The sequence below is a fragment of the Misgurnus anguillicaudatus genome, chromosome 1, assembly GCF_027580225.2.
Source record: "Misgurnus anguillicaudatus chromosome 1, ASM2758022v2, whole genome shotgun sequence".
NCBI classification, from domain to species: Eukaryota; Metazoa; Chordata; class Actinopteri; order Cypriniformes; family Cobitidae; genus Misgurnus; species Misgurnus anguillicaudatus.
The window spans coordinates 30025799-30047976 of record NC_073337.2 but is presented as its reverse complement, the minus strand read 5'-3'; the positions used below and the strand labels follow the sequence as shown (position 1 = coordinate 30047976).

The following is a 22178-nucleotide window of genomic DNA, read 5'->3' as shown; positions in this document are numbered from 1 at the left end:
AGTAATTGCTGGAAAATCATATGACTTTTTAAAGCAGCAGATACAATATAATTATCAAACTTACATAAAAATACATACTGAAAAATCCAGCATTAGCTGGTAACTGGTTTTAGCTGATTTAAAGGGATAGTTCACCCAAACACGAAAATTCTGACATACTCATTCGCATGTTGTTATAAACCTGTATAAATTTCTTTGTTCTGATAAACACAAAGAAAGATATTTCGACGAATATTAGTAACCAAAGCGATTATGAGCCCCATTCACTTCCATGGTGGGAAAAAATTATATATGGAAGTGAATGTGGCTCACAAACTGTTACAAACATTCATCAAAATATCGTCCTTTGTGTTCATCAGAACAAAGAAATGTATACAGGTTTGTAACAACATAAGAGTAAATGATGAGAGAAATTTCATTTTTGGGTGAACTATCCCTTTAAGGTGGCAGTAGCTGGTTTAAGCTGGTCCTCCCAGCCTGGCAAAGTCGGTCAAGCTGAAAAAAAAAAAACAATAAAACCATTACAGAAAATTCTAACGGTTTCCATTAAATACCCAATAGGAACCATTAGCTTTTACCATTTAAACCACTACACTGTAGTGTGTTTTGGGCCATATTCCATTAGAACCAATAAAATTCCCAATAAAACCAATAAAAAACATTTTCTGTAATGGTTTTATTGTTTTTTTCAGCAGCGGGGTCAGCTGTTCTTCCAGCCTGACCTGCTAAGTCCAGCTAGACCATCTTAAAAGTGACCAAAACACAGCTAGGCCAGCTTGCTACACTAGCAAAACCAGCTAATACCAAATCAGGAGACCAGCTAAAACCAGCTCACCAGTTTATGCCGGTTTTAGCTGGAATTTACTTGAATAAGTATAATATAAGTAAAACTATAAATAGATCATTGCTGTAATTGTGGGTAACCTACTAAAATCAGAATAAACTAAATATGAGGCCAAAACAACATGCTAACAGACCTGCGTCATGGCTGCTATTATGGCTTATGTATATGCATACATACACATACATACACATACATATAAAGCCTTTCGTTCAAAATATTCAGAGATAAATTCAAGTCCAGGGTTGCACTTTCCCTTCAGACTAATCACATTGAATAGATCTAATCTATTTTGGGGTAAGCATTTTGGCAGCGATTCTTGTTTCTGCACGGTGAATGTCAGACATCAGATTGCCATGGCAACAACAGAGAGCTGCATGTTTGCCGAAACACAAAGCAGCAGACTGACTTTGCAAATTTGAATGGCTTAAAAATCTGATCTAGACCACAATAACTGGAAAATAAGAAAAAAAATTGTGGCAAGTCAGCTTCACGGCTCCAAAGAACACTGGATTTCACTATAGGATGAACTCCTAATAAAAGGCCAATACAATTTCTGATGCATGAATGCTTAGCTGAAGTTCACAATGAACAGACCTGGCCTCAAAGCCATCTTTGAATCATTGGTCATATGAGTGTCATGCCCATATAAGAGAAGATAAGGTTTGTTATGAAGAATCATGATCTAAAACAGTCTGAAGGTTAGCAAGAGATTTAAAGATTACAAGCTTTGTGCATACTTTAGTAACTGCATCATGTGCAATGCATTAAGTATTTGCTAAAGATTTATGAACATTGTTGACTGTAAACTGTGTGGCCATCCATAGCACGCCAAAAAGAAAGTATACAACATTTTTGCTGGCTTTGTAAAGTCAACATAATTCCAAATAAAGCAAAAAGCGAATATTAATAGTATGTGGATAGAAGAATTAAAAAAAGATGACCTTCTTCATTTATAATTTCTATCTCCAGGCAATGCGCCTGGTCACAGAAATAAACATTATTACAAGTACAATATAATATGTTAATAAAACAACTGAGTAATTGCTTCAATATTTAAATGTTGTAATGTGGCCTATAAAAGCTTTATGAGTTTGTGTGTCTTTGTAAGTGTGTGCGCTCATGTTGGCAAACAAGGGTTATTAATTTTTCATCTTATGTTTTCTCCTCCCACTTATTCTCTCTTCCAACCAGTGATTCACTAGCAAATTGTTCATTTCAACCGGATCTGATCTAATGATTCCTTTGAAGTGATTCACGGAGTGAATCATGTGCTGTGTTTGTGACATGTGGGTTTGAATCATCAACATTTGAAAAATTATAAAAATATAGTATAGTCTACTAACGATCGGCAAGTTTTTATATGTAGATGCAAAAGGCCGAAAAAGAAACAGTACACAAAATAATATATATACCTATATTTTTGATATTTACATTTACATTCACGTAGGCTATATTATTCAGTTTTTTGTGTATTTTAATGTAGTACACACAGATTTAATATAATAAATAAAGTACAATGTCATATTTTTTCTGGTCATATATTTTCGGGTTTTAACAAATATCAGATATAGGTCTAATAAATCAGGTTTTGACTTTGCTAATTAAACTGAGTCATCTAAAAGACTCGGTTCGCTAAAATGAATCAGCTCAGCGCTACAGAAAGCAAACAGGGTGTGTGATGCTCAGTCGATGCAGAATTATTATTGTATTAAAACAGATAATATTGCATTATTGTCTTAACTACGGGCCTTTATTGATCAACATAAAGCGATGTCTTCGTAAAACAACAAGAAGGATTGTTTCATCATGTTGGGAAAAACGGCGTTTGTTGTTATTTCTTCATTGCTTGGATTGCACATCACAGGTAGGGGGTTAAAACAATATCGATATCGTTTGTTTTTATGTCTGCTATGTATGCAGCGGTAGGATTGTTCGTTTACAAATATTAATCGCAATAACAGCGTATTGGTGAAATAATCGTTTATTTGACAAATGCATGTTGCATATTTAGATACAATTAGATACAATTAAACATCGAAAGTTGGCTTGTTTTGTTATACATTGTCACAGCATATAAAAGTGATATTACACAGAGAAATGTTTATTTCTGTAAAGGGTTACTGAGGAAAATGTTATTAAGGTTTAACTAAATTATGTTTGCAGTCTCGTGCGCTGTTTATCTCAAAATGTATTTCTGTCATTTGTGCTATTGATCTGTTTATGCTCTTATAATTTTTAACAGGAATGCATTTGCTAATTGCATGATTTTTGCATACAGTGTTATTCTGTGAAATACTGGATTTAACAAAACACAAAAGAAAAATTAGACGTTGCACTAAAACACATTTACCATTAGTGTGCATGTCTCACCATAATAAACACCAACAATATGATTATACAAAAAAAAAGGCTAAACTGAATTCCTCTTGCAGACATAATGTCCATTTAGGTCTGTTATATAAGTGGTTGCCAACAGATGGTTTTTGGTGAACCAAAAAATGGGGCACAGGTCTGTTCTGATGGGTCACAGCAGGGGAGAGAAAAACAAATAATAAAATGCAAATATGCATGTAATCGTGTAATTATTTTACTGCAAAGTATGGTTGAAGAGCTAGTCAATAGGAACACTTAAGCAAGGAACACTTGCAATGAAAAGAAACATGGTGAAAAAATACATACTTCATCAGCGAGGCAGCGTTGGTTTTCTAACACATATAAGAACAATATGATGGTCAGCTTTTATGTGAAATGCTTGTTCAGATATAGGCACTGTGTTTATCACAATATCTGTAGAGATAAATACATGAAGCCAGTTTAGTAATTTGCATAACTAACAGTAATTTTGCATCACTAACTGTGTTGGGCTAGTTAAAAATGAAATATATTACCCATTAATTAGTTACGTATTACTCCCTGCCAACAGTACAATGTTAGACTTAACTGTAATTTCTACAGTTACTTACCGCAAAATGCCCAGTAAAATACCATAATTTTCTTTTCCAGTTCATTACTGTAATATGCATTGCATTATGGGTATTAACATTTAATTTACAGTGATTTACTGTATGTTTTGAATTTGCGGTAGACTGCTGTAAAACAACAGCAGTAGTGCTACTGTAGATGAATAAAACAGTGTTATAAAAGCATATAAAATGTCAAAATAAAATATATCTATGAAATTAAATACATTTAATTTGTTATGCTTTTAGCAGTGAAGCAAACTTCAAAATGTGAATTGTTTTTCAGCAGTATAAATAATTTATTGAGAATTGTATAGAAACACGAAAGGGATTATAAATGCTTGACCGTCAGATTTGAATTTGACATCAAGACTTCAAAACACTAGTGATGCCAAGATTTCGCTCCTCGGTAGGTGGTAGGACAGTTACGAACCTACGACACGGGCAACCGGGGTTCAATTTCCCTTCAAGGCAATATATTTTTTAAAACTAGGTTACAGTAAGGGTATTATACTGTAAAATGGAACTGCGGTAAAGGCATCATACTGTAAAAAACATGTACAGTTATGGTACTGTAATGGGCCAGTTATATACAATAAAAAGTCTAACAGTGTAATTAGTTACACTAGTAGTTACATTACTTTTCCATTACACCCCAGAAATTGTTAATTGCATAATTTTTGCAGTCTGTGAATCCAAGTTACTAGTTACCAGGAAAAGTAAATAGTTAACTGGTAACTAGTGAGTGCCCAACACTGATCACTAATGGCTTTATCATGTATTAACTATTTTGTGTATTTATTCACCTACCCAGCAAGCAATCGCAATCATTTCACAGTTAATGTTAACTATAAACCTGATATAGTCTGGCTATGAGTAATCCACTTCAATCCAAAATAAACCTAAATTAGGCTACATGTAATTTTTTATTTATTGATTAATTTTATTTCATTTATTTTTGTGCTATGGTTAGACATCTTTAAAAAAAATTGACAGACCAAATTTTGCCTTGTTTTAGTCTAGACGTCTGGGCAGTGTTTGGATGGCTATTGGATGTCTTTTAAACGCAAAATTGCTTGCTGGGTATAAAATTAACTTATGTGCTTCCTGTTATTGCTTTAGAAAGCCCCGTGCCTCTATGCTGGTTAAAAAACAGAAAGTGAACTCTATCTGTCCTTCTCTTAGGAGCTATCTCTGCAGAAGATGATGTTTATCATGTCCGGACAGATGGGCTCCCCAGGCCCGTGTACCAGCGGGCGGGTATCATCGGTCATGAAAAGTTTCCAGATTTTAACGCAGAAATATTTTACGGGCAGTCTCGTCCACGGGTAGCCAAGTTGAAACAAGGCATGTTTCTGGAGTCCCATTTTCCAAAAGTCCATCAAAGGCATTCAAAAAACAACTTTTTGCCCAGATCCAGATCTAGTGTGGAGAGCAAGCCCTTATCCGCCCACCGTACGCTCACAATGGTGAGTGCCAGGCTGTTAACAAAACACAAAATGTGATGTGTATAATCCCTAAAAAAGAATAACAGTAATGGTGATTGGACTAATATATTTGATATTGACTTTGGCATCGAGCATTTGGCAACCGTCTACATGTAAAATTAAATTATGTATATGTGCCTTTCGAGTATCACAGCAATGTGAGGTGAATAATGACCTCTCTCACCCACAGAGCCAATTACACTAATGCACCTGATGCCAGACCTCTAGAAACTTCCCCTCTCTCATGGGGTGTCCAAAAAAATCAATCACCGCACTTATATATCACCACTTTGGCACACAGCACTGCCTGTGAGAGCCACACATTTATATATTTATTTATGTTAATGCTAGCGAGGCTTAATATGGGATGTGTTGAGTACACAAAGGTTGTTGCCCATCACAGCTAATACAGGTTTTGAGAGCTGTGTCTGTGTGGGCGGTCATTGAAATTCAACATCCTGTTTGCTTTTTGCAGTTAAGTACATTGAGTTTTCACATTCGATTGTACCTTTTCATTTCCTTTTTTATTTTTTAATCTTGCTAAGGTAAAGAAATAAGTATAATGTGTAACTTTCCTTTATGTTTTAGGAGGAAAAGAATGACATTGAACTGTACGTGTCGTCCGTGGGAGTATCAGAAGCCGTGTCACATGAGGAAATGATACGTTTGCTTAACATCAACACATTGCACCACAGTTCTGGACTGTTTAGCACCACTGAAGCACCCACTGAGGTTTGTAATGTGAAATCAACGTTGTCAAGCGGAAGTCATTTACCAATAACAGGCCATGTGAAAAACATATTTCTTCATTCATAAGTTCATATTTCTTACATTTTAGTGCAGCTTAATCTTTAAAGCTTCCACAACACACGCTATTTCTGCTAATCTCATGTTAATCTTGAGTATCTATAGAGTTGTATTACATCCTTCATATCTCTGAAGAGTCTTTAGTTTTATCAGATAAATAAAAAACAGATCGGCTCGGAAATAGATAGTTTCCGGAAAAACATGACCCCTTCGAGGCGCACCGCAGGAGGGGCGAGTCACAACTAAACAACACACACAAAACAAAATCCCACTATGTCTGTATAACTTATGATTCACTACATGTTCGTCTCGCTTACATTATATGCACCTACGTGCTGATTGCCAACAAAACACATTTGATGCATTTTTACTTACCACCTGCCACTCATTATCCAGTTGGGACTGCCCCATTTCAACAAAATCCAGCTTTAAACATACATGCACAACTTCACTGCTACCCCGGATAAACAAACTATATTCATTGTTTCCATAATGCTGTGTTCTTTGGGGAGCTGAACAAGTTAAAATTTCTCTCACAAACAACAACACACTTCTCTGGTGACGTTGATTTCGTGTGAGCTCTTGGTTGGTGTTTGCATGTGCTATTCAGGTTAAAGTGCCCATATATGGACTTCCACTGTACTTCCTGCACTTAAATTGCCCATAAAATAATTACATTATAAACTTTTTATGTTTGAAAAAACTTTCCAAAACGAAACGAATGAATCCAACTCTTATGCTGGGTTTACACCAGACACGACAGACGCAGCAAGCGCGAGTGATTTATATGTTAAGTCAATGCAAAGATGCGATTAGGCATCCTGTGGCGCTGTACACGTGGTAACACCGGCACGAATGCCGCGGAACGCGTGTTCCGTGCGATTGCAGCAGGAAACGCGTAAGTTGAAAATTTTTTACTTTGGCGGATTTCCACGCCGCGTTAACCAATCAGGACCTTGCTGTAGTAGTGACGTGATTACATGAAGCGAGCGGAGTGACGGAGTCTCAGCGGAGTCGCAGAAGCCCCTCCAATGACACGAATTTCCGCGTGAATGTCTCGAATGACTAGAATTTCATGTGCGGCTTTCACACGCGAGTGAACCTAAATGTTCAAGGATCCAACTATGCGTGAATATCACGGTTTTGCCGCCTTTACCACGGCTGGTGGGAATGCACCATTATGCTGTGTACACATCAAACGTAAAGCATCACATTCCCTGCTCTAGAATTCTTGCAGGATTCAACTTTGTGTCATTAAAATTTTTCACTTGAGTTGAAAATGTTTAACTTGCACAAAGATGCGTTTTAGACGAAAATCGCTTGTCTACACAACAATCAAGCCACCTGCATCATGTCATTCGCATCACCCTGCACGAGTTCACGTCTATTTGCGTCTTTGCATTGACTTTGTATGTAATCTAATCGCGCAAATCATTGAATTCGCGTTTGGTGTGTACGCCCCATTAAATAGTGTGAATTAGCCAGAATGCATGAAATAGCTTTAGACCCTCTTTACTGAAACTACACCTGAAAAAATAACTCTCTTACTTAATATTTTTGTCTTGTTTTCAGTACAAATATATTCTAGTATTTTCTTTATATATTTATAAATTCATATTTAAAGTTAAATTGAATTGGTGTTTAAAACAACCAAAATATTCTGCCAATGGGGTTATTAGGTCATTTAAATTAGGTAAATTTTTAGATATGTGTACTGAAAACAAGACAAAAATACTAAATAAGAAAGTCATTTCTTTGCGTGACTGAAATATTGGAAAATATCACATGTGTAGAAATCACATACAGACTCACCTTATAGCTTATAGCTGTCATAAAAAGCTTGTAATGTACTTGTAATGTAAATGCATTTACTGCCTGTATTATAGTGGCAAGTGCAGTAATGTCTTTGTAATTTAATTTTCTATATGGGATGTTAAAAGGAAACCTTTAATACACATGGTGTTCAGATATTTAGGGAATGTAAAATGCACATCCAGACAGTCGTTACTGCTGAATAAATCTAATCGAATAAATTCTAATGCATGTTTCCATTCAGGTGTAACACATTCAGCGTGTGTGTGTGTGTGTGTGTGTGGGTGACTGCGTGTGCATGTGTGTGTATTTAGGGGCGGAGTCTGTCATGTAGAGCTCAATGTCAATGTCTTCCTTGAGATTGCACTTGTTGATCATGCATGAACCACACAGGAAGCTTTTCGGCGTGTAACTGTGTGACGGATCTCCCTTGAGATTTACACAGCAGATCGGTCAGCTTTAACGCTCTTCTGATCTGTCTGTGTCTTAACAGAGGAATGTTTTTAAAGACCATCATGAGAAGAACAACGTGTGGGACAAAGAGGGCTTTTGTGTGCTGGTCATCTGCATCACGATACTCATCATCATCTTTACCTGTTTAATGGTACGTATATACAGTATACTGTTACATTTAGATTAGATATGAAGTGATGTGTAGGAAGTTGTGATCCTCTTAAGTGCACGTATGTGTATGTGTGTGGTTGTGTTTGTGTCAATGAAATGTTGCCAAACTTCCCTTCACATATTTGCTGTATTTATTTTACTGTAAATGTTTATTTTACGGTTTTTAAGCATAGATGCAAATGATTAAGTTGGCATACAGTGTGAGTATACAGCTTTAAAAAATGAATGTGGACAGAATATTGTAGCTCTGATCACTTAGTAGGCCTATTAATTTGAATTAAAAAATATATATCTTAATTTTAACGGCAGACTTACATTGACGAATCCGAACACATTTTAAGATCATTTGTCATTGAAGATTTCTAGATTTTTTCATGGAAAACACTTCTTAGAAACTGGACACTTTCATTAACCGTCTACTAAATCTTAAACCAGGATTGCTGTTTAGAAGATAAAAGTGAGATTTTAAAGAGATGTGTCTCATATGTAATTGAATGTACATGTTAAAGACACATGTGATTTAAATGAAGGATTATATTAGATGTAAGAGAGCGGAGCAACCGGATGTTATAGAGAAACAGAAAGAGAGATTGTGAAACGGATGTAGTGTGGCAGAGGAAATTGCATGGCTTCCTTTTGGTGGTTCAGCATTTTTAAGAAATCATCTTGGTCACACTTGACTCTGCTCTCTGATTGGTTAATCTTCTCTCTTGATGTTTTAAGTCATGATAGCGTATCCTCAGAGCACCTGCGCTCTCGCTTACCCTAACTGACTGAAGAGATTAAGGAATAATTACCTGGTAAGCTGCTGCCAGCTTAAGTCCTCTATCAGGATGACTAATATCAACAGCACTAATACAATAAACACATAACATTTACATTTGCGTTAAAAGAGAGATTGTGTTGTGGTGATACAAGTTTTTTCTAAATATATCATTAGCAAACATTATTAACTGTGATTCACGTTTGTGACACTGAATGTTTTCAAACTAGTTTTTGGCATATGTGAACAAACCGACTGTCATGCAATGCACTTTTACACCTGTATTAATATCTTACAAATGATAATGCATATAGAAGTGCAGTATGAAAACACTTTCACAAAAGAATATTAATGCAAATTATATAATGTAAATATGATAAAAATATAAAAAACAAAAGTAATTGATGTTAATTAAAGGACAAAGAACTAAGGGATGGACAGTATATCGTATTTTGGTAACATATCAGCATATTAAGATAATATGCCTTCTCTGTCATAAACACAAAATAATAAAATTAATTATTCAAAAATCATTATTTTGTATATTATATAAATTGATATTTGTGTGGTGTGACATGATTGAAAATATTTGTTGAAATATTTGCTTTCCCCGTATATGTCCCCTGTGCTGGTTTGTTCTACTTAAGTTTAGCTAAAGGAGGTGTGTCTTTATATAAGTTTAGCCAATAGCTGATTCAGGAAATAAAGTTATGATGACGAGATCAAATTGATCCAATCTGCGTCCTCAAATTTGGTCCGAGATGGACAACTTGCTAAACTGCTAAATTCAGGACTCGGGCACAAAACTTATTCTGGGCAATCTCCTTTTTTTAAAATATATTTTTATTATTACAGAAAAGGAAAGATGCATGACCTAGCATCATTAAGATGACAATACATTGCGGGACATAAAACAAAAACAAGAAACCCAAAAAGAATGGGGGAAATGTGGCTATACCAAAAGAAATACATCATTTTAAATACATAAATACAATTGAAAAGAATTGAAATCTCTGTCAATCTCCTTCAATGTTTAAGAAAATAACTTGTTTATGTTTCTCTCCCGTTCTTTTTTAACAAAGTGTTGTGTACATGTGGATCCCTAAATAATTTACTACAACCATGGATTTACTACAAATAAAACCTTAAACCTATTTTGCTTAAGAAATCCTAGTTTAAACATGGTATTTATAGTAAAACTGTGGTTATACAAATGATAATCAGTCCTCCATGGTATTTTAAAGCATTTCAGTATCAGCTGTGCTTTTTAACACCCAAGATTGCAGCATTTAACAAATTAATAATCAAAAGTTCTTCTATGAAGCAACATCGGATCAAAAGCTAAATAAATTCTTATGAAATGAGTAAAAGCACAAACCATATACCCATTTCATAATCAGAAACAATTGCAAAAAAACCAATAAGCAATTAAAGATAAATATGAAAAATATTTTTAGATGATTAATATTGTGTTTTTTTTATTTAGCAGTTCTCATGCACTCTTTGGTACATGAGAATTTATGTAACTTCATTTACCTCTATTGAATTTTTCACAACTTAACATTTTAAATTAATATTCAAATGCAATAATACTACACTATGTATATATAATTTTCGAGTCTGTCAGTCAACCTCAGAGCGCCACCCTCAGGCTGATTTGTGTTAGGACACTAAATGTCTGGCAAAAATATGTTCAGTTAAAAGAATGTAAAACATATAGTTTGTTACGCCCCAAAACAATTTAGCTGCCACTGCTTATGTGATCAATATACTCTAATCAATATGATCCTTCTTTAAAAATTCTCTGTATGTGAGGTCAGACACAAGCTTATAGAAAATAGAAAATGAAGAAATATTTGGTGTAAATTGACATTTATCAAAATGATCAAGATATGATTTTCAGTAAATATCGCCCAGCCAGCTTAACTCACAATCGAACCTATTTTGATGAAATTGAGACCTCTTGTGTTCAACTTGGGAACCTTTTGCTTATTTTTTGGAGTGAACAGTGAATTTTTAATGCTTGGGATCAAACACACACAGATTTGAGAAATTTTTGAAATAGTTCTGATATCTGATATAGTTCTTATTTTTCTTTTTCTTCCATTTTAATGTTGTTTTAATTAAAATATTTTGAATATTAAATATATTACTATGTTACAATATAATATCAGTGCTCGAATTGAATCAAGTCTTATGGGGTCCCCACCATGACATATCAGCATTAGTATATGATTTATGTAATAATTCCCAAAATATTTTTCTATAGAGGCTGGAAACGAATGTATTAATAATTTCAAAATTTAAAGTTTGACTAGATAGGACGTTAATGTGACCTATAAGTGGTGTTTAAGTTGAGTGCAGGATAGCCTACATTAAGTGGGGCAAGTTGCTTTCTTTATTAGTCACTTAGTAGTTCATTTAACCATTTTACTCATCTGCTTCATTCAGTAAAAAAGCTGTTCAAATTATTTGAACTGACACCATGAGGCAAGTGACAAGAAATGCATTACTAAGGTAACGCTGAGGCTTCCCCTAATACATAGAGAGCATTATTTTCAATGTTTTTGCTCACAATGTAATTACTTTTGTGGCCATGACTTAGGGACCCCCCTAAGTATAATTTTAACTTCTTATTGGAGGTCCCTAATGCATTATGGGGGGGTCCCGGATCCCCCCAGCCCCCCCTCAATTCGAGCACTGTATAATATTAAAAAACAATATTTTCTTTCCTCAGGTGCTTTATCGACTAAAAGAGAAGAAATTCTTGGATCAGCAGCTTAAAGATCCATCCCCAGCCATCCGGGACCTGACGCCAGTCCCTGTTCAGGGTGCTCAGCCCTCTCTGACCCTTAAGAACAGCATGGTACAGGCCAACCAGACATCCACAACCAGTGCCACAAACATCAACAGCACGAGCGTCCCATCCTGCAACATCAACATCCATCAGACTCAATCCAGTGTCACCTCAGAGCCGCAGTGCTCCACCTCTCACACCGTCACTGAACTCAAACCCTGCTGGTCCTCAACACATTCACCATTTAAGATGAAGCCCGTCGCAGGCCTGCAGGAACGGTATGACCTTTAATGAAGAGTCTTTAAATCTAGAATCAGCACTTTATCCACATTCACTGACCCTCATATCTGCTCTAAACCTTCAAGTTGTTTTCTTATTTGTAATTTTTTTATTTATTTTGAAGAATCTTGTCATGTGAGAATCCAACCCAAACGCATGTTTTTATTAATTAACGTTCTTCCCTTGCTGGAATTGAATCTGAACATGAATGCAAATGTGAATAAAATAAGTGAATAATAAGTTACATTTTAGTCTGTTCCTCATACAAAGCTATTGGATGAATTGGAATATAGAAGATTCATTTTTGATAGTTTTATTGTTTCCTTGTATCTTGGGTGAATATACACTCACCTAAAGGACTACCAGGAACACCTGTTCAATTTCTCATTAATGCAATGGTGTAATGGTGTGGGGGTGTTTCTTGGCACACTTTAGGCCCCTTAGTGCCAATTGGGCATCGTTTAAATGTCACGACCTACCTGAGCATTGTTTCTGACCATGTCCATCCCTTTATGACCACCATGTACTCATCCTCTGATGGCTACTTCCAGCAGGATAATGCACCATGTCACAAAGCTCGAATCTTTCAAATTGGTTTCTTGAACATGACAATGAGTTCACTGAACTAAAATGGCCCCCAGAGTCACCAGATCTCAACCCAATAGAGCAATATTTGGGATGTGGTGGAACGGGAGCTTCGTGCCCTGGATGTGCATCTCACAAATCTCCATCAACTGCAAGATGCTATACTATCAATATAGGACAACATTTTTAAAGAATGCTTTCAGCACCTTGTTGAATCAATGGCATGTAGAATTAAGGCAGTTCTGAATGTGAAAGGGGGTCAAACACAGTATTAGTATGGTGTTCCTAATAATCCTTTAGGAGTGTATATCATCTGGTTTATAATATGCTTATTAGACTAAACATCTGTAAAACAAGAGGGTTTATCAATATTTATTTGCTGTATTTGTTTTTTCTATAATCAGCATAATTCATTCCTTTTAATTCATTTCTATATTTGTTTTGGCAATGCTGTATTTATTGTAAGTAATTTATGAAAATTGAAATCATTTTCCATTTAGTTAAAAATGACAAAAATAATGCATATCTTAGAGTGCTTGCCAACCAATCGAAATGAAGCATTTAACATCCCCGAGCTATAAAGGTGCAATCACATCACACTTTTAATTTTTTTACCTCCTGTCATATGCATCCAAATGCATCAGACCGAAAACGCAAGCGCGTGCGAAAACTTTTACCTTTCATTGCGTTCCAAAGTTCAGATTTGGAACTTCAAATATGACCTGCAAAGTCAAATCACATGAATGCGTGTAACCAATAGATAAATCGATATGTGAAAGCATGACCTTTAAAATAATCTTTGCAAGCATCATAATCCATGATTTGCAAATACAAAGAACATACTTTAGTGCACAGCATCGTATCCGGTTGTTGCAAGGGTCTGCGTAAAAATTTTGCATGCTGAATGTCCAAGTGTGACCACAGCTCTTAAAATCTCAAAACAGGTTTGCAGTAAAATTGTGGCAAGCGGCATTGCTGTTTTTCGTCAGAGAGCCACAGTTTGACTGCAAAATTGCTTAAGTATGGAGTTGTTTTACTACAACATTGATTAGAGCATTTGGAAAATAACAAGCAAACAGGCACAATACTTTATTGCTAACACGTTTTCTGTGTTCAATGCAGACGGGGCTCTAATGTATCACTGGTGCTGGATATGAGCGCATTGGGTTCGGTGGAGCCCATGATTTGTGGGGTCGTGACCCCACGTGAGCGCGTGACTCAGGAATACCTGCAGTCAGCGGGTCGTGCCCTCTCGCGGGAACAGCTGCGTGACATCACACAAAACATCCAGATGCTGAATGCTGAGTTTGCTGTAAGTGGCCATCATAGGAGCCATGATGTTATTATTATTGTTTAACCACTAGATGGCAATAAACCCTGAGTACTCCATTTTTGCAGGCCTATATTCTATTATGTTATGGAAAGAAAAATATTTAATGTAAATAAATAAATAAATTATACATAACATATAACTTTTGCCAATTAAACAAAAAGCTTGTTGAAAAATTCAAATGAAAATGAACTGCAAGATTGCATTAATTACGCTCTTTATATTTTGTAAATATTATTCACGAAGTTAAGACATTGTTTGAGTTCAGTCTATGTGTGAAGAAAATTTTATCTTATTAAAGCCCCCATGAAATTAAAGTTAAACTTATTTTCCTTTTAATATAAATACATTAGGGTTAAGAATAAATATTAACCGGTATAGTCACTGAGAAAATTCCCAACGATACAAGAAAATATAAGCATTCAAAACCTACAATTTGGCATGTTCGCTAAATAACTCACCCTTATGACATCACCCTACACTTCAGCTTCTTATCACATTTCTGTCCAATCAAATGATCTGAAGATGCTGAAGCGTCCCACCCTCTACATTTTGTTACAGTATGTCTTTGATGGACTGTGCCACAAATGAAACGCTATTGGTTATTTTACTGTTGTTTCAGTTAAACTGACGTCACCACATCAAATAATGCTTCATATTGCAGGCCACTTTAATGTGTCTGTTAGGATATGTTTCATAGATGTTTTAATGGTTTGTAAACCAAATTCATGCTATACATTTTGAATATACATTATTGACCATTTTCATTGCATTAATTCAAGATATATTTTCTCCCACAGGAAATTCCCATGAACTTTGTGGATCAGAAAGAGCTGGATATCCCAAATCATGGATCAAAAAACAGATACAAGACCATTCTGCCAAGTTAGTATCTTGACATAGTGTCATTATGTGTGATTATGACTACATCAGTACCATAGAGAGACATTTCACCCATTTTTTTTTTACTTGAACGTCAATGGCATATAATTGGTCTGGAACTAAACTCCAGCATTAATCCTAAAGCATCTAGGATGAAGTTTTCAAGTCCAACCCAGTGTCACCTTAGTGTTGCCTAGACTAATTAATATAAAAAAATTGAGATCACTGCCTCCTTAAATTCCATTTAATCTGTTTAATTAATACCTAATTTACTATACGAAGTAAAAAGCTTGAAATGATGTAGCTTTCTTTTAAAAACGATATATTTTTAACAATTAATTTCTGTTTCAGATCCACATTCCCGAGTTGTATTGAAGACCAAGAACACAAATGACCCGCTCAGTAGTTACATTAATGCCAACTACATACGAGTGAGTTTATACTCATCACTATAACCTGATCTCAACTTATATTTTACGAGGTGACGGTTTCATATCAATTCCTATGATGTTAATCTTAAAACAGTTATCAGATAAACAAGAATAAAGCTCCATCCCTAAACCCAACATCACTGGGATGAATGCAGATTGTAATTAAACAATTAGTCAGCCATTCTTTCTTTCCTCTCTTACACGCCAAATGTGAAGCATGGTGTTCCTCGCTGTAGATAACTCTTCGGATTTAACTCTGTGTCATGTGTATTTTTCCCTTGAGTTGAAAATTTTCAACTTGCGCAAAGTCGCTTGAGGCGAATAGTGCATTTTCGCGCCATTCGCATCGCGCCACGTGAGTCTATTTGCGTCTTTGCATTGACTTTGTATGCAATCTACTCGCAAAAATCATTGAATTTGCATTTGGTGTTTATGTCCCATTAGGCTATGTTTACACGACACAACAAAATTTCACGTACACACAACAAAAAAATCTGCCACTACATGGATCAATGAAAATTCGCTGTATTATGCACGCCACTCCAGTAGATGCTGATGTTACCCTTAAATTGCCGTAAAAAACGCAAAAAAAGTGTAAAAAACAGAGAAATGTCTGTGCACATAGATTCGTCTACATAGCAATAAATACAAACAATTAAGACCATTCAGCAATTTTGTTTAGACCAATGATGATTTTATTACAACAAGTGACGCATTAAAATTTTGTAGACTTTGTAGGAGAAGCGTTAATAAAATCGGTATTCTGATCAGCACAAACACAGTCCTGTAAACCACCAGTGTTGTTTTGGTTATACTCTTGACTGAATTAACACATGCATATGATGTCATCCCAGATTCATTTTGATGTAGACATGGAGACGAAAAGGAGACCCCTAACCCTAAATCGTTTTTAAAAGTTTCGTCTTTAGGATCCCAAAATGCAGTCATCGTGTAAACAAACATCCAAATCACATAAAAAACTTTACTGTTGAGGGTTGAAATCGTTGTGTTGTAAAATACTCCTTAATCCTGGTGGTGATATTCAATAGTTTAAGGTGTTTATGTCTTTTATTTGTCCAGGGCTACCTCGGAGACGAGAAGTCATTCATTGCCACTCAGGGTCCAATGATCAACACAGTGAACGACTTCTGGCAAATGGCCTGGCAGGAAGACTCTCCCGTCATTGTTATGATCACTAAACTGAAAGAGAAAAATGAAGTATTTATCATTTAACGTTATTCATTTGACTGTGTGTGTGTATATATATAAAGTACTTACCCTGTTATGTGGTTTCAGAAATGTGTGCTGTACTGGCCTGAGAAGCGAGGGATTTATGGGAAGGTGGAGGTCTTTATTAATAATGTGAAGGAGTGTGACCATTATATAGTTCGCACCCTCATACTGAAGGTATGTGCACTAATACTTCATTCTAATTAAATAAATCAAATACTTGTTTTAATGATCCACTTAATGACTTTAACCACGCTACATCTAACATGCTCTCAAACTCCCATCTTGTTACACTTGTCAAAATAACATCAGGACCATAAACTGAAATGTGATGTTATTTATGTGGTTCAAACTTAAGCCTTGTGTTGTTATCCCTAATAGAGATGCTTAGCAAAATATTGGATTGAAAAATCTTAGTTACCATTCACTTCTATGTGGATCTTTATCCACTGAGGTTGTCAGACACTAATATTTTGCTAAGGACCTCCATTTATGCTTCACAGACAGTCATACAGGTTTGGAATAATGTCAAGTGGAATAAATGAAAGAATTATTATTTTGGGGTAAACTGTGCCTCTTTACCTCTTTCCTCACCTGCGTTTTAAAAGAGGTTGCCAGTCAGCACCAGCATTTAAAAAAAAATAAAAGTTATGCCTTTATGCCACTTTTTATGACTTCTAAAATATGGGTAGGTTTGGTCAAAAATCTGATATAATTGGATTTTTGTAAAATACTTTTGTTAGAGATGAGATTAAGAACAAAGACCAAAACATACACAGAGTTTTTATTGTTTTTGGATCAGTGGATGCTTCAGTGTTTTATAAGTTGTGTAAGAGTGCCATCTTGTGGATAATAGTGGAATTATGGATTGCCTTAAACTAGTAATTTGCATGTAAGTGTTTTCTCTTAATTAACGAGATAACTTGTCAATGGTGGGAAAAGAGTTAATGTTTGAAAAATGAATCAGATCTTTTGCTTTATTGCTTCAGAATGGGGGCCAGACCCGCAAGGTCCAGCACTACTGGTATACGTCATGGCCAGACCATAAGACCCCAGAGAGCGCTGGACACCTGCTGCAGTTAGTCAATGATGTTGAGGAAGACAGAAGAGATTCTTCATCCTCTGGACCTGTTATTGTACACTGCAGGTATAAGATCAGCACATATCACATCACAGATAACATGCTGTCATTTACATTCATTTATGTTGAGGGGCAGGGCAAGGCAAGGCCCCATGACGGTGTCAAACCTGACACATACAATGATCCGACACAAGATATCACACACTATAGCCGGTTCTCAAGGAAGGATCCTCGGAAGCCAGAATTTCGAGGATGCTACGTCATTGATGTCCGTCGCAAGACTGTTCCAATGTCGAGGATCCTCGAAATTTCAGCCAAGGACTGAGTCCTTCGTTCGAGAAATATCCCATATACAGGAAAGGATGCATCTTTATATCCTTCGCGCTCTTCACGCGCTGAAATCACCCACAATCCTATGCGCGCAGCACCGAAAGCACACCTTTCAATCACGCAATGACGTAACGACGTGCACTTGCTAGCCTGTTCCATTTAACGTGTTCTCTGAATGCTTAAAAGGAGCCTCGCCTAGCCTCTGAAGTAAGTGACTTGTAAGAACTAGTCCTGCCAAGGAAGTATCCTTGACATTGAGAAACGGCTAATGGCTTAAATAGGGTATAACTAAACTAGGGAACAAGGACACACAGGTGTGGGGCATAAACTAATAATGACTAATTAACAAAGACACGAGGGGGCGGGGTCAAGACTTAAGACAGGAGAGCATAGAGACAGAGCGCAGTTATGAAATTTAAAAACCACGCCCACCGGAGGGGAAAACAATAGGCTTGTTTGAGATGAGCAAATTCTGAGCAGAATCAATCACCGGTGATCGCCGCGAGATGTATGCCGGTAAGAAAAGTGTCCGAGGGCGGTCTGCCTTGCTCTGATGTCACACTGACATCAGGCAGGCTCGTCGGATTCTGCAGGCGGGCGCAGTTGCCCTCTACAAACTGCGTTGACGAAAAGCACGATGGGAAAAGACTTGCTGATGACACAGCTTAATGCTCATTGGCCCGGAGATGTCAGCTGATGACTTTTTAATTCTAAAAACCCCACTTCCTGTAGTAGTTTTTATATTTATTCAAATTGTTCTTGCCTTATGACATTTATATTTTTAATGAATTCCTGTAAACTTTTGAATTGGTGTTAATGTTAAATTATTTGTACTGTGAGCTGTTCATATTTCACCCAGAAACAAATTTGTATTACCACTAGACTTAGATTACATCCCAACATTTACTGAGTAGCCTTTTCCAATAATGAACAGTTCACCTTTTTTGATTCTCCCTATAAACATCTTAATGTAAATGCATTTGTTGGTATTTCAGTTGCATCTATTTAATCCGCGATAAAATACGCAAACGCAAGCTTTTCCATTGCTGACGTTTGCAGTCCACACACCACAGCGAGATTCATGAAGCGTCTGGCTTGCCTGCATTTTTTCAACCCTTCCCCTCACTTTAGCTGCCTACTGTCACCCATATTTCAGGCAAGGCAAGCCGCATCTCAAACAAGCCTATTCTAGCCGTCTCCATTGACTTTGTTTTGCGAGAGGCCGCCTCCTTGTCATTTCTGGCTTATAACAAAAACAGGATAATGCCTAAAAGCTGCAGTGTGAGAAGATGTACAACTTACAAGCCAAAGAATGCAGAAATAAGTTTTTATAAGTTGTTGAGCTGTAAAACTCAGCCTTTAGGGGTACTATGTAGTACTATGAAAATAGGAGTACTATGAAAAGTGTCTTGTTTCCATTTTTATGTCTTTAAACGCTCGTTTTTGGGGTCGACAGCTTATAAAAATGTATTTCTGGGTTTTTTGACTTGTTAGCTGTACATCCTGTCACACAGCAGCTTTTGGGCATTATTCTGTTTTTTTGTTGTGGGCCGGAGGTGACGGGGAGGCGGCCTCTCGCATTACAAAGTCAATGGAGATGGTTTGTCCCCCCAGTGGGCGTGGTTTTCAGGTTATGACGCGTTGCGCTCTGTCTCTATAAGGTACACAAAACATAAACACAGGCCACATGCCATGACCCTGGTCACATGAAACACACAAAAAGACATACAGGGCTAATGGGATCGTGACAGCCTAGACCATAAAATGATGGCTATTGCTTGTTGGGTAGGGGCATTCAACCACAATATCAAAAAATATCATTATGTTGTTGAACTTCACTTTAACTTTTTGTTTGAAGTGCTGGAATCGGTCGAACAGGGTGTTTCATCGCCACAACAATCGGCTGTCGTCAGTTACAGCTGGAGGGAAGCGTTGATGTGCTGGGAATCGTTTGCCAACTTAGGACAGACAGGTACGACTCAAACGTTTTAGAATTCTTAAACACTTTTATAGTTATTTCACTTTATCAGAATTAATTCACACAGAAATGAAACAATTACAGTTTTTGGTAACATTATTAATTATTGCTAACAAGACTACTAAATACATATCATATATGATGAACGTTTAATATGTTTAAGTAGCCTTCTGATATTTTGACAGGGCTGCACCCCTACTGACCACAGGTTGGTTTATTTTAAATATATTTGTCTCTAATAGCATGTTTTTATTCTCACAGGGGTGGTATGATCCAGACTGAGGAACAATATGAATTTGTGCATCATGCCTTGAGTCTCTATGAGAGTCGACTTACTGAAGATCCTGGACAATGAGCTTTCAAACAAGAGGAGTTTTCATACCAGTTTTACCTAAAATGAGCATCTCTTAAGAGATCTGTTAGTGACGCAGGGTTTCTGAATCATGAGAGAGACAGCAGATGATTGTTTGTGAAGATGGATCTTCATGGATTTGTGAAAATCTTGCCTTTGGCGTTGTCGTTTGAAATCCGGTGTCATCAGCGAGCGTAACTGTTATCAGTTCTAATTCTTATCGTAACCTTTCATTAGCTTACTGCGCTTGTGAGTCCTGTTTTTCGTTGTGGGTTTCAGCTTCACTAATAAGTGTTTTTAGCACTGCAGCATAGGGACCACTTATATACAAATAAGTTTTTATTTGTTTGTTGTTTACTGGTTATGATAACATTATCTGGGCATTTCACAGGTACAACATCAGGTACAAATATTTTGCTGTAACAATGATTTATATTCATCTCAGTTCTGATGGGGTTTTTCTACAGCACCACAGTCAAAGAAATTTTGGGTTGGAGTCAAAGTCGTACCCAGAAAGTTCCTTGTGCTGCTTATCATTGATAAGTAAATATTCAAAACCATTGACAAAAACCTAAACACACTTGGTAAAAACATACAATAAATATGTTGTTTAATAATTGTATAATCTTGTAGGATAATATTGAACTTTTTCTCAAATCCAGCTGTAGTGTGAAGTTTCATATATCTTGGGACCACCGGGGTCTTGCTGCTATCTATTACGTCAATGGTTTATGTTGTACGAGAGTGAATATTTCTAGGGCATTTGTTTTTCTATTGTATTTATTTGTATGATGATTATTGTTATTTCTTGATACTTTTATAAATGATTGATATTGTCAGTGCAAAATGTTGTGCTACAGTATATAACTCCCACTATGTGGCTTATTGTTAGGCAGTAAGTGACTTGTTTTCCTATTTATGCTTATTGATTATTAATGTGAAAACTGTAAATAATCAATTGTCCATTATAACCACACAAATAATATAATGTTTAGATATAGATTTATTGATGCTTCAATTAAGTATAAACATCCCGAACTGATGAGATGTGCTTTAAATTAATATATGTGTATAGAAAGAGATGCTTTATAATGTAGACATCTTCTGAACTTCAAACAGAGCATCAGAATTGAAAATAAAGATGACTTTCTTGGGACTATGAACACTTCTATATCTAAACATCTTGTTGAATCTGTGTCTATCCTATTTAAACCCCATGTGCCGTTTTAAAGAAAAAGGCAGAGTTAATACGCAATAGTGCCTGTTTAGTTCTTATATGTGGTAAATAGACAGTACTTTGATATGACATTATTTGTTTTGAGTTCTGTTCTATCTCTAATGTTAATCTCTCAACCCTAAGCCATGTTTACATTTTAGCCCGGTATGTTCATCTAATCTGCTTTTTTAAGTCCATTAGCCTATGTATACAACTATGATTACAAAATGTATGGTCATTACTGCCACTAAATGAAGGTAAAAACACTGTGTGTCATTATGCTTTATAATTATTATAATGTAAATGATGTTTTTGACTGTACACATAATGGCCCTCATTTATCAAAAGTGCATACACCAAAATTTCAGCGTACACATGGCGTACACCCAA

The 22178-nt window shown here is 36.1% G+C and overlaps 1 protein-coding gene and 1 pseudogene across 1 annotated transcript; one reads left to right on the top strand and one right to left on the bottom strand.

The window, feature by feature from the left end:
- The window catches only part of LOC129431932 (uncharacterized), a 496207-nt pseudogene that overhangs the window by 393003 nt on the left and 81026 nt on the right, over positions 1–22178 (bottom strand).
- Positions 2480–21610, top strand: ptprr (protein tyrosine phosphatase receptor type R). Its single transcript, XM_055190013.2, has 13 exons — positions 2480–2708; positions 4990–5273; positions 5880–6023; positions 8404–8514; positions 12035–12372; positions 14081–14270; positions 15089–15173; positions 15522–15601; positions 16682–16819; positions 16898–17008; positions 17821–17978; positions 20101–20214; positions 20482–21610. The coding sequence occupies exons 1-13, from the start codon at positions 2651–2653 to the stop codon at positions 20573–20575; spliced, it is 1905 nt and encodes a 634-aa protein (XP_055045988.2). The 5' UTR covers positions 2480–2650; the 3' UTR covers positions 20576–21610.

Bases quoted from the DNA above. Each gene is read 5' to 3' on its own strand.
- ptprr (XM_055190013.2), top strand. From the start codon at position 2,651: ATGTTGGGAAAAACGGCGTTTGTTGTTATTTCTTCATTGCTTGGATTG. The intron at 5,274-5,879 runs GTGAGTGCCAGG...TTTATGTTTTAG, and splicing joins CCCACCGTACGCTCACAATG to GAGGAAAAGAATGACATTGA. The intron at 12,373-14,080 runs GTATGACCTTTA...TGTTCAATGCAG, and splicing joins GTCGCAGGCCTGCAGGAACG to ACGGGGCTCTAATGTATCAC.